Raw genomic sequence first — 13,294 nt, 5'->3', positions numbered from 1 at the left:
TTGAGTTAGCTGAATAGTTATCTGACTTATAAGTTTAATAGAAAACCAATCAAAATAAACAAAATATTAAATTTCGAAAGAACTTTAATCGGATGATATGTAAGATTGGTAAGTGTGAGGCATCTGATATCTGCTCACATCTGTTTGTTGACTTAGAATGAATTCAGATTAGTTTCGGGTTTAAACTACCCGGTTTGCGTTTTGATTCGTATCGACTGATCTGAAAAAATTTGAGCATAATTGCGGATAATCTGTTATCTGATTTATCGCAATAATTTCCTCGGGTCAGAAAACGCAACCGTTATTTGAGACAGTGGCGTAGCCAGGGGGCTAAGGGACCACGTGCCCCCCCCCCCAGAAACGTTTGGTCGTACGTACAAATATTTTTAGTTTATAATTTTTTTTAAATGTTATCCCCCCCGCGAACCAAAATCCTGACTACGCTACTGATCTGATAATCGATTGGAAGCACCAGCAATAGAAGTATCCTAACTGTAAAAATCTTCTTCTAACTCGTGACAGTCACCTGTGAAATTAGGCGATCCATCCTAAATATGGAACTTTATATCCCCGTTAACAACTACGAAGCATTTTGAGTATAGGCCATAGCTTCATGATGTATAGTGATTAGTTTCCGTGGCTTTTAGTTATGGATTCGCAAGCCATACCAGGAGGTGGTATCTTGAGAGGTACCCCCGGAATATTCGGCAGTTATTCTCAATGCGTCAACACCGTATTTCCAATGAGAAGCAAAGCTCGCAAACTCGGGAGAGATCCCGTGACGGGTCAATATTGCGTCCTGAGAATTCGTCCGCCACTGCCCCCCAAACCTGACAGACTGCGAATGATGGACAACGTTTTCACCAGAATTAACGCCACTTTCAAAACAGAGGTAAGGTGTAAGGGCTAAATGCGTACCAAATTGAGTCTAATATTTAATTCCCTGCACAGATAATGACCCATTTCTCTAAAAACCTGTTTGGATCTTACGACACGCCCTTCAAAGTAGGGCTGTGTGTACCCTCTTCGTGCTCCTTTACGGAAATCAATAATCTAATCAAATCAAGTAGGTTCACCAGTTGACCGGTTTGCTTAGAAGTGTCGACAATAGTGTTTTCAAGTTAACTGGAAATATGTGGCTTCAACCTAGGAGCAACAAACACAGCACCCCACACAAGGAGAACGCAACCCGTCAAAAGTCGTGGATTTTCTCGCGTACATTTTTCATTGGTTAGACGCTTTAGCGCCTGCTGCCGTCGGAAGGGGAAAATTCGGAAATTGTCTTCCCCCCCACCCGTAAAACGTTCAGCGTAAAGGCTCGTGACGCTCGTCCAATGAAATTCGTACACAACCCTTCGTTAGCGTGTTTATAGGCTAGCTGCGTTCTCCTTGTGTTTGTTGCTCCTAGCTGCAACTATAGCCTCCGTTTTCACGTTTCAATGAAGATATTATCCACCTATACAAGGAGATACAGTTTTCTTAAATATCTACCATCGAAAGGAAAAATACTGATGGGCGATATATAGTGTGGGGCGAAATAAACCATTTTAAAACTATTTAATAATATTTTATTAATAAGTTAATATCCCTAGGAAGTATAATTTAATATTTTACATGTAGTTAAGCGGAGCAATACACACTCTATATTTTGAGCCGTGATCAGATGCGCGTTTATACCACTTGGGCCCGTAGGCGCACTGTAATTACGGGGTCTAATTTGCACCCCTCTCAAAATCTAACCAAAAACCCTTTTGCACCCCCTTCGAGTGGACAAAATTGGGTCCCTAAAAATCGGGGATTGAAAGGTGTATCGAACCTTCTCTCGTAAAAGATATACTTTTAACCTAATCATACCCAAGGCACATCCTTAGGCCTAAGTCATCAAGCGACGTTTAAAGACATTAATTCCGGTGGCCGTTTTACAATGCGTAGGAGGGTGGTGGCAACCTAACTCTCTCCATTTCGTCACTAGAGAACGGTTGAATTATAAAAATTGTTCCCGTGTTCGTTCTTAATAGGCCCTTTTATAAAACATCTTCAAGGAAATCGCCAATAAGTAATATATCCGAGAGCCAGGACCTGAAAGTTATTGTTTATTGGGTGTTTGTTGAAATAATGGAAACTTTTCACCTGCAAAAACACGACGTTCTGTTCACAGGTGAAAAGTTTCCATTATTTCAACAAGCACCTAATAAACAGTAAATTGCAGGTACTGGTTCTCGGATATATTACTTCTTGGCCATTTCCTTGAAGATGTTTTATTGAAGCATCATAAAACGTCGTCCCTTAGAACTCACGATGTCCAAGGTTGATTTATGTATGTACTATTTCCCAATGAAGGTAGAGTTTAGTTACGTCATTGATTACGTCACCGAAAGCTTTCTCGCCAAGAGTAACGTCAATCGCATATTTCATGGAGAAATAGTATTACTTTTAAAAATTGAAATATAGTGTTCCAAATATTGAAGCACGGTTATATGGTAAAATGAAATCCGAGATATGATTCCAAGAGTTCTTCCACAGATTCTGGCGGTATGTCAATTCATTTGGATCTGGAGTTTTGCCAAGTCAAAGAACCTTTCGCTTTGAATACGCTTCAAATCACAATCATGTAAGTGCAGCTATAAGCTAATTATTTTTATTATCCAAATCAGTACTTGTTTTCCATTAGTGTTAATTGAATTTAGTTCAAACATTGAAGAACCTTTTCAGATTTTTGTATACGTGCATTTTAAATATGTTTATAGTGTTATATACACTTTGTTCCATTCATAATATTGTTAATTATAAAAATGGACCTTCTGTATATTCAGAATATTTCAAATAGGGACTTGGCACCATGACGTCATAGGACGTCACTTATGATTTTTCCCACAGATAAATAATAGGTGTTTTTATTATTCTATAAAATACGGGAGGTCACGTGTAAATTTTTATTTCTACTTCACTTGCTATAGTAATTTCAGATACGGGGGTGCGCTGGAGTCGATAAAGATCTAAGTCCACGTGAAAAACGGGCGTGCCAATAAAGTACTAAGAAGCTTAAGATCGTCACGCAGAAAAAAAACATTTTATACTTTTAATTGTTTATTGTTTTATTTTATGGAAACACCAATTGTATATTAACATGTCAGCTATGGCTAAAGCTAGGAAATGCTAATATCATATTATAAAAGGAAGCAGGAATCCATATATCTACTTGGAATGCTTATCCTGCCGTATCACGTATGGTAAGATCACTCTGACGGCTTTGGCCCCGCCTACGAGAGAAAAAATCAACTCTGCATTCCCCTCATACGTTGTTGTTTGTTAAGTTAACATAGTGACGTCAAAAAACCGTCAGTCATTTCGACACGAAAATCTGCCGGAATAAGCATTCCAAGTAGAGGTATGGATGGATTCCTGAAGAAAGTTATATAATTCTTAATATACAACCGGTCATGTTGCCGGTCATTGTTTGCTCAAAATGGCAGTGCGATTATTTTAACGTGCAATAAAGTCTATTGTTAACCCGTATTGGAGGTAACGAAAATAATATAATTATGGAAAAATGTTGATCTAAACTTGTCGATTCTACGTTCACATTTATGGGTTCTTGACTGTATCTTTCGTGTTATATTTGCAGGGCTATTTTAGGGGTGATTGTATTGATAAACGTCGTGGCGTCAGTGTGGGACGAAGTCGCCGGTTTACTGAGGAAAGGGGCAAATGGAACCATACTCCGAATAATCGGAACTTTCTCCATCCGAAAGAACGCCGCGCTTTTATTCGGGACGAAAGAAGCGGACGGACGGAGTTTGGATTTCTTAAACGGCGTCCGGTTCCTGTCGCTCACCTGGATTCTATTGGGGCATTCTTACTCGGCTAACAATCACTACCTGCTTCGTAATCAAATTTAAAAGTATCCTTTTAAAGCAAAAATCCATTGTCAACTCTTCTGTACAGTTAAGTTAAGTCACTGTCGATGGGTGCGTCTACCTGGGGTGCTTCAAGATCGTTCGAATAATAATAATAATAATAATCAGCTATGCTAATACCCAATGCACCACCTTAGGAGCAAGTCATCTAGCGACTTATAAAGCCTTTTAAACTGGTGGCCGGGTTATAATGCGTAGGTCAGAATTCTTACTGACATTTCGCACTCGTGATAAGAACTATTGAATTGGATGAATGGTTCAAACGTGAATTCTTGAGAAAGGTTTATCCAGAGGTTTACAATTCTTAGTTTTATCTTCATTCCTGCAAGAAAAGCTAAGAATTTTTACCAACTTGAAGACCCCGTATTCATTCTTGGGGAATATTTATTCAGAAGATTGGAATTCTTAACTTTCTTACCATTCCTGCAAGAAAAGCTAAGAATTTTTACCAACTTGAAGACCCCGTAATAATTCTTGGGGAATATTTACTCAGAAGATTGGAATTCTTAGCTTTCTTACCATTCCTGCAAGAAAAGCAAAGAATTTTTACCAACTTGAAGACCCCGTATTAATACTTGGGGAATATTTACTCAGAAGATTGGAATTCTTAGCTTTATTACCATTCCTGCAAGAAAAGCTAAGATTTTTTACCAACTTGAGGACCCCGTATTAATTCTTGGGGAATATTTACTCAGAAGATTGGAATTCTTAGCTTTCTTACCATTTCTGCAAGAAAAGCTAAGATTTTTTACCAACTTGAAGACCCCGTATTAATTCTTGGGGAATATTTGCTCAGAAGATTGGAATTCTTAGCTTTCTTACCATTCCTGCAAGAAAAGCTAAGATTTTTTACCACTTGAAGACCCCGTATTAATTCTTGGGGAATATTTACTCAGAAGATTGGAATTCTTAGCTTTCTTACCATTCCTGCAAGAAAAGCTAAGACATTTTACCAACTTGAAGACCCCGTATTAATTCTTGGGGAATATTTACTCAGAAGATTGGAATTCTTAGCTTTCTTACCATTCCTGCAAGAAAAGCTAAGAATTTTTACCAACTTGAAGACCCCGTATTAATTATTGGGGAATATTTTTTCAGAAGATTGGAATTCTTAGCTTTCTTACCATTCCTGCAAGAAAAGCTAAGATTTTTTACCAACTTGAAGACCCCGTATTAATTCTTGGGGAATATTTACTCAGAAGATTGGAATTCTTAGCTTTCTTACCATTCCTGCAAGAAAAGCTAAGAATTTTTACCAACTTGAAGACCCCGTAATAATTTTGGGGAATATTTATTAAGAAGATTGGAATTCTTATCTTTCTGACCATTCCTGCAAGAAAAGCTAAGAATTTTTACCAACTTGAAGCCCCGAAAGAGGGTTGATCTACATGTATTGGGACCATTTATATAACGTTTAAATATTAGCGATGGTGAATTGGCTACTTCTGACGATGTAACAAATTTTGGATTTTTCCTTTAAGTAAACGTCTAAAAAAAACAGAATTTTAATTAAAAAAAATTAAATATAGGAGAGTATTTGAACGCTAAGAATATGATAGAGAACTTGGCTTTCCAAGTGGTTTTAAAAGGTTTTTTAGCAGTTTCAACATTCTTTTTCATCAGGTAAATACTAAATAGGCGATATACGTCATTAATTAATGAATCAATTAAATAGTTAATTAATGCTTATTATTATAGCTCGTTCCTGTTATCGTATCACTTAGTAAGACACTACGATTCGACAAAGCGCTTCACTCCATTTCTAGTCATTGTCAAAAGAATATTAAGGTAACTAAATCATTAAATCTAATTGGGTTGAATGAGAAATAAAATGTTGATGGCAAGGGCAGATTGCTTCCGTCTCTGGCGCTTTTCATGGCAATTGTCATGCTACTTCCCGCTTTGGGGTCAGGACCTTTTTTCAAAGAGAACGTTGAAGATCAAACTAGAGTGTGCAAGGATAAATGGTGGAAAACGCTACTGTTCATTGGCAATTTTGACTACATGAATCAAATGGTAAGCGAAACCAAATCGGACCCTCTGTGCAAAAATAGGAAATATTAATTATTAAAAAAAATGAGCTGAGAGGTACTTTCTGATTTGGGATCAATCAAAAATCTAGTTTCAGGTTTTATGATATTATCTATAATTACGAGGGTTATTCTTAAAATGACAATTAATTTTTCATTTTTAAAATCTTATTAAAAATTCATATTTGGTTCTATTATATAGATTTATAATATTTTACTGTGAAATTTCGCCATTGTCAATGTTTTCAAAGATTACTGTACATCTATAATCAAATTTTCATGGAAAATAATTGCAAAACTGTGAACACTTTTTTGCAAACATTGGTACAGATTTTAAAGTTTAAAATTTAACTGAATTTAACTTAATTTCCGCATGAATAGCGTTTCTAATGAAACTTAAAAAATGGGATAACTTTTTCTTATTCAATTTAGAAATATTCGGCTTAGCATATTCTTGCACTGAGGTAGATGAAATTTGTATTTCAATCTAATATATTCCATACTTTAAATGTGCAGTGCTATTTGCATCTGTGGTACGTCTCCGCTGAATTTCAATACTTTCTAATCGGACTCATCTACTTTTTCATATTATTCAAGTAAGACAAATTGCGAAAACTAAAATAAGGAAAACTTAAAATAAACTTTGCAGAAGCGAAAAACTGGGAAAATTATTTCTGTCAACGATGGTTTTATTTTCCGTGGTGTCAACGGGGTTCATCACTTATTACTACGACGACCCGCCAACAGCGTATAGGAACGTGGACTTCAAGTGAGTTTTCGGTTGTCCGAAAGGAAAACCTAGTAAACGCCAATTTTTAAAATTTTGAGTTAGTAGTAAATTCATTTAAAAAATTTATCCTGCACTTTTACCTCGGAGCAAGATTAGCCGGGTTCGATCAACATTTATGGCACTGGGTCAAAACTCGGAACAACTACCGCGTTGAGTTTGTAAGTTCTCTTCTCACTGGTTCTCATATCCATAAAACCTTGTCAAGGTTAACTGAAATATTTCAAATTAAAAAAGGAATTTACTAGGTTTTAATAATCAGTCTAAGTCAAGCGCCTTTTAAAGCCATTAATTCAGGTGGCCGGGTTACAACGCGTAGGAGGGCGGTGGCAAGCCCTGCATGCCACGCGAGCCATCAGCTCCCTTCACTCACTATTACCGTTAACCTTGACAAGTTTTTATAGAAGTGAAAACCCCTTAAACCAGTGAGGAGAGAACTTGCAAACTCAACGCGGAAGGAGTTGTTCCAAGTTTTCACACAGTGCCACAAGTTGGGATAAAACCCGGCTCTTCTGGCTGCGAGGTGGAAGTGCTAACCACTCCCCCACCCCAGCCTACTTATCTTCAAAGTTGCCCTAAGCTCTGGAATTTTAAATACATTTTGTACGATCGTGTTTCAGATTTAACGTGGAATACGCCAAACGTTCATATACGACGCCCCACGTTTATTTGGGGGTATACGCGATTGGACTCTTCATGGGGACATATCTCGCCAGGAGCCCGAGCATCAAAATATCAATGGTATAATAAAGACATAATTACACCACGTTTATACTTACAATCATAATAGACATAAGTATAGCACTTCCAATGCAAATTGTTTGTGATAATCTCTTTCGCCATTGTCCATATGAATCGTAATGCGACTATATAAGGACTGACAAATATCCATGCTTTGTTACTAGTCTTTGGAAATAGCCGCCACCATCTTGGTTTAACAGGTCAGGCAAGGTCTATTGAAAATTGAAACGCTTTCTAAAATAAAACATATTTTGAAAATATGAATCATTGATTCGAAAAGAAAGATCGTGTATTATAAACACTATGTCGTTTCTGAAGGTATTTGATTTTCGAATTTGAAACCTTAAAGCGTTTTTATAGTGTTTATCAAACTAAAGTAACTGTAATTTTGTCATTGATGAAATGGCGAATTTCCTGTTCCAAAACTTCCAATTCCGAAATTATTCCGTGACAGACTATCATTAACATAAAGCATTCATTGTCATACTTATTTCTTTAATTACGTTATTTATGCAATTTCTAAATATGTATGATTTTTATTCCACGTGTACAGCCGGCAAATTTGTTTGGTTGGGCGGTGTCAGTACCGAGCGCATTGGCGGTAATATATTGCGTGTACCCGTGGAATCGTGGTGAGCCCTACACCGCCATTGAGTCCATCCTTTACACTTCCATGCACAGGATCGCGTGGACGCTTTGTCTGGCCTTTTTATCTGTGTCCTGCTACGCGGGAAAGGCAGGTAAGCGAACGTTTTGTAAGCCTTGAGCACAATGCGATTTGGCGCCCTTTTAGGAATTTGTCTTACTTGTAGGAGCGTTAACAGTAACATCAGGATACTATAAATGTATGCACTTGAAATACTTAAGGTAGACTATGGTAGCTCTGATAATTATCATTCCCGTTCATTCCCGCGGGAATATAGGGAATGAGAAAATTTCTGGGAACGGATGGAAACGGGTAGTCATGGAATGGGAATGGATGGAAATGGGTAGTCATGGAATGGGAATGGATGGAAACGGGTAGTCATGGAATGGGAATGGATGGAAACGGGTAGTCACGGAATGGGAATGGATGGAAACGGGTAGTCATGGAATAAGAATGGATGGAAACGGGTAGTCATGGAATGGGAATGGATGGAAACGGGTAGTCATGGAATGGGAATGGGTAGAAACGGGTAGTGATGGAACTGGAATGGATGGAAACGGGTAGTCATGGAACGAAAATTTTTACGGGAGTGGGATGGAAATGGAATTTTCCTCTACGGGAATGGTCAGGAATGGAAACGTGTTCGACTCATTTGCAGCTCTCTAGTGGGAACTAATCAGTTTTTCTTCAATTGATATTCTGGTAATTCAAATTTCCATCGTTTTCTTCTCGCGGCGCGTATTCTTAGCGATGGCAACCAGCCAATGAATTGGAAAAAGGTCTTACATTCGACATATAGTTTCAGCCCCGGCCGTTTCTTAGGTATTACAAGCGTATACCTATAATGTTTTCTGGTAGCATTAATTGGACGATGTCTTAAAACGGTACTAAAGGTCACATAAAATAGACCGATGAATGACTGAATGAATATTTATTTACTCTTTGTTAAAGAACAAATCCCTTTTGTAACAGGGAGGAAAGCATAATTATGGATTCACGAGTTATATACTTTAAATATAGGGTGTCTTCATTTGATCGGCCCAGGCATTTTTTCTCAAAAACTATACTTTCTAGAAATGTGAAATTTTCAGTATGTACTCTCTCGGGGGAGATCGTTGTTATTTGTAAATTTCTGAAAAATGGTGAAATTTTTCACGGTTTTAGAAGTGTTAGTTTTTGAACGCTACGTGATAGACGAAAAGTTTCAAATGTGTTTGTTTTTCATGACGAAATGTCAGATTTCCACCATACCAATTCCATTAAAGGTTTACGAGTATGCTCTACAACTTGCTCATTGAAACTTTTCGTCTACCACGTAGCGTTCAAACACTAACACTTCTAAACCCGTGAAAAATTTCACGATTTTTCAGAAATTTACAAATAACAACAATCTCCCCCGAGAGAGTACATACTGAAAATTTCACATTTCTAGAAAGTATAGTTTTTGAGAAAAATGCCTGGGCCGATCAAATGAAGACACCCTGTATATTTGCCATCGTCAAAAATAAACAAATAATATACAATAATTTTGATAGAATAAGTTTGGCAAAAAATTATAGAAATTTAGAAAAATGAAATAAAACAAAAGGATGGATAAGACTAATAATTAAGTTAAAAATAACTCAAAATAGTCATTATCCCGAAGTAGAAAAAAAATGCATTAATAGAGTTTCAGCAACCCATTTCTAGGGGTAAACGCGAACGTCTACGCCAGATCCAATAAATTGTTCTGACGTCGGGAACGTCGGAAACACAGGAATCCGGCATTTGAAAAAGCAGACGACCCGACGAGTGAAACTAACAAGTTACAACAAGAGGCATTTTTTAACTAGTTAGTTCGTACAGCAAACAAAATGTTGTATGTAAGTTGTTTTCTAAATGGAGTTTTATTGGGTCATATGGCATCGTGACCTTCACACCATTTTTTTTTCTAAGTTAAATAGATGTTGTTGGTGCATGTATCCTATTTGAAACATATAGATGACGTGGTATTTCACTTCGCTAGACCTAAAAAAATTGAAACAATTTTTGTTGAACGAAATGTTTAGCCAAACGCTAGGAACGGTGTTGGAAATAAGGCGGGGCGTCGGTCAAAGACCAGTTTATTTTGGGCTATGACCAGTAAATTAAATAGAATATGGAGGGTTCACTGGTCATAATGGCCAGTTAATTTTTTATTAAAAGTATAATTCTATACCGAAAAGAGAAAATGATAAAAGCGTTGCGCTCTCAGTTTCTCGCAGCCAATGAAATTGCGGAACTGGCAGTAATGCAATTTGACGTTCTTCTGCTGCAATCAGTCAATTCGTCGAACTAAATGCGAAACATCTAGATCAATCATTAAGAATATGTTTAAGAAAATAAGCATAGAAGATATTGCAATTTCTTTATGACTTTTAGAAACCAAAAGAAGGTCAAAAAGGAGTAAAACTGTTTTTATTCAAAGAACAAGAAGATTAAATATTTTTTAAAGTTTTTTAAGAAATGTAATAAATATCAAAGCTCTTTGGTTTGTGATAAATAAAACTCATTATAGTTCCTAATCGTTATTAAAAATCCACTTTCATAGGTAAAATAAAAGGGGCGATATGTGGGGCAGAAAAGGGTGGTCATGACCAGTTAATTTATTTTTTAAGAAGGGGGTATAGTGGTCACATTGACCAGTACTTTTAAAAAGCATATTTCCAACACTGGCCGGGAAGAGACGTAGACGTTCGCGTTTACACCTAGAAATGGGTTGCTGACACTCTATTGTTTATACTTTTAAATTGGTGCCGTTTAGTATAATTAAAGGTCGTTCTATTAAGTTTTTTATAATATACTTATTTTATAGGAGTGGTGAATTCTATTCTGTCGTGGCCTGCGTTTCAACCCTTGGTTCGACTCTCGTACCTGACGTACCTTTTTCACTACCCCATTCTGTTCTTTTACAGCGAAATCGGTTCGGGAGCCACAGATATCTCACACCAAGTTATGGTAATCTGAAGTCCTATTCACACGAGCCAATATTTTTGCACAACTTTGCTGGTGAACATAGTTTTCGCAAAACAATTTGCATTTTCGTTCGCAGACCCCATCAACAGTTGTCGATATTTCGGTTGTTAACTGGCAAAGAAAATTACAGGGTGACCAGACTTCCTATATTTCCTATATTTTCCTATATTTTTAATGTTTTCCTATAATTTCCTTTATGCTTACCTATTTTCCTATATTTTCCTATAATTTCACGGTCTTTTGAAAATGAAAGAACGTTTTTAAACGTGTAAATATTGCCATTTTCGAACAATTATGAAATGTACGAGCTTTGTAAATCCGCAAATCCGCTAAGTGATCCAATAATGCAAGAAAGCAGTGTACAAAACATTATCAATATTCTAAATGATTCGAGTCGAAGTATACCGATATGCAATAATTACCTTATTATTTTTCCCATATTTTTCTTTGTTTGTTTCCTATAATTCACCTATTTTATATTTAGCCTATTTAATTTCCTATATTTTCCTAAAATTCCTATTTTTCCTATAAAATTTTAAAGGCTTTTCCCTGGTCACCCTGAATTTTTTTTTTGAAGCTCGTTATGAGCGATTGTAACGGGTGGGACAATTCAGTCCGCTCGTCCATTTGATTAATCAGGTGCGAGATATGTGTTACGGCCACGCCAACGGGGGGATACTTGGGGATAGGGTTGGGACACCCGTGGCGGAAGTATGACAACCACCCGTTGGGGGATTAGTGGTCGTCCTCACACGGCCATCCACAAACTCTGCCTCCCGGACGCCTGGGATTACAGGAGTGAGCCACTACTCCCGGCCACCCTGAAATTACCCGTTATTGTAAAAAAAATTACCTATTCGCGACCAAAACGAATCCAGGTGGCGTAACGCTACGGACAAATAAAAAGCCATAAGAAAGTTTTTTCTGAAATAAACTTATCAAAATATAAGCAAACAATGCAAAAATTATATTAAAATGCCAGTATCATTATTTATAAAGTCAAATTTACGAATAACGATGAAAACTAATGGCGTCTGCTTCAGCCGCTACCAATGGCGAACCAAAGGGAGCGTAGCGAGAGTTTTTGGTCGCGAATATTACAAAAAATATATCAATTTACATTAATAAAAAAATGTGTAGCAAATTTTTCAGATTCATGCATTTGGAGCAAAAAATCGACCGTTCATCCAAACTTGTTAAACCAAAATGTTTTCTCAATTAACACCGAGCAACTCGGTGTGCGACTCGTGTTGGCCAACAAGATTGAGCCAAAATGTTGGCTCGTGTGAAGAGGCCTTAGAGGGGAATTGTCACCACTCTAAAATTGGTTATACAAAAAATTTCATGTTAATATTTCCAGTATTTGATTTATTATTAGCAACAAATTTCGTGTTCCCCCCCCCCCCTGACTCGAGAATCTCAGAACCGCTTGGTTGAACATACCTGCAGCGCCATCTCGTGAACGATATATTATTTTTCCCGGTTTTATCGTTTTTTGGTCGGAACTGTCGTCTGCTACGACATTGTCCTTGGCTTTTTAACCGAGTTATATTCGTAGATTACAGTTTATCGTGTTTTTAAAATGCCTTACACGCCGAACTTTCTCAAATTTTTGCCGCTTCATTCTTTTGGCGCTGCACGTAGGTTCAACCGTGATTTCTGAAATATATTTTCTATAATTCTGTAAAACAAACCTCGTAAATTTTGGTTTTGGTGACAATTCCCCTTTAAGCCTCATTTCCATTAGGGACTACGTTTCGCAAACAATTGTTATTCCCGTTATAGGTATTTCGTTTTTTCGGCACCCTGGTGAGCACCTCTATTGTGGCTGCGTTTCTGCGAATTCTGTTCGAGTCTCCGATCGCCCGACTGCAAGCCATGTTCTTTCAAGGGATGGCTACGAGAGCAAAAGCGAACGCAAACAAGCATTCAGATTCAAACTAGCGCACGTGACACTACTTCATAATAGCATAAGTAACAAAATAACACTAACAAGGAAACTACCCGAGGTGTTTATCATCGACTTTGTTGAAACTCGGGGGTTAGGTAGACCTTATGGTAGTATGAAAATTGCCAAAGGGAAAAGTTGCAATGGGCTTTAGTTTTCCCATAGCAACCGAAAATGTTTTTGATCTCTCAAAACCAAAAATCTCCATTTAAAAAGCATGGGATTTTCTCG

The 13,294-nt window shown here is 37.2% G+C and overlaps 1 protein-coding gene across 2 annotated transcripts; it reads left to right on the top strand.

Annotated features, from left to right (window-relative positions):
• Nucleotides 1-3,577: 3,577 nt before the first annotated feature.
• On the top strand, nt 3,578-13,101 carry LOC149945457 (O-acyltransferase like protein-like). 2 transcript variants are annotated; one of them, XM_090174622.1, is made up of 10 exons: nt 3,578-3,885; nt 5,447-5,540; nt 5,616-5,705; nt 5,768-5,933; nt 6,464-6,543; nt 6,597-6,716; nt 7,355-7,475; nt 8,029-8,215; nt 10,955-11,097; nt 12,901-13,101. In XM_090174622.1, exons 2-10 carry the CDS (start codon nt 5,470-5,472, stop codon nt 13,057-13,059), a joined length of 1,137 nt encoding a protein of 378 aa, XP_090030748.1. In that variant the 5' UTR covers nt 3,578-3,885; nt 5,447-5,469; the 3' UTR covers nt 13,060-13,101. The 2 variants fall into 2 exon arrangements, with proteins under 2 accessions (XP_090030748.1, XP_090030749.1); XM_090174623.1 differs by having other exon boundaries at nt 3,578-3,901.
• The last annotated feature ends 193 nt before the right edge of the window (nt 13,102-13,294 follow it).

Source organism: Leiobunum rupestre, chromosome 5 (genome assembly GCF_980474605.1).
Source record: "Leiobunum rupestre chromosome 5, qqLeiRupe1.1.hap1, whole genome shotgun sequence".
NCBI lineage: Eukaryota > Metazoa > Arthropoda > Arachnida > Opiliones > Sclerosomatidae > Leiobunum > Leiobunum rupestre.
Note: the sequence above shows the minus strand (reverse complement) of the source record. Positions and strands in the feature narration are given on the sequence as shown.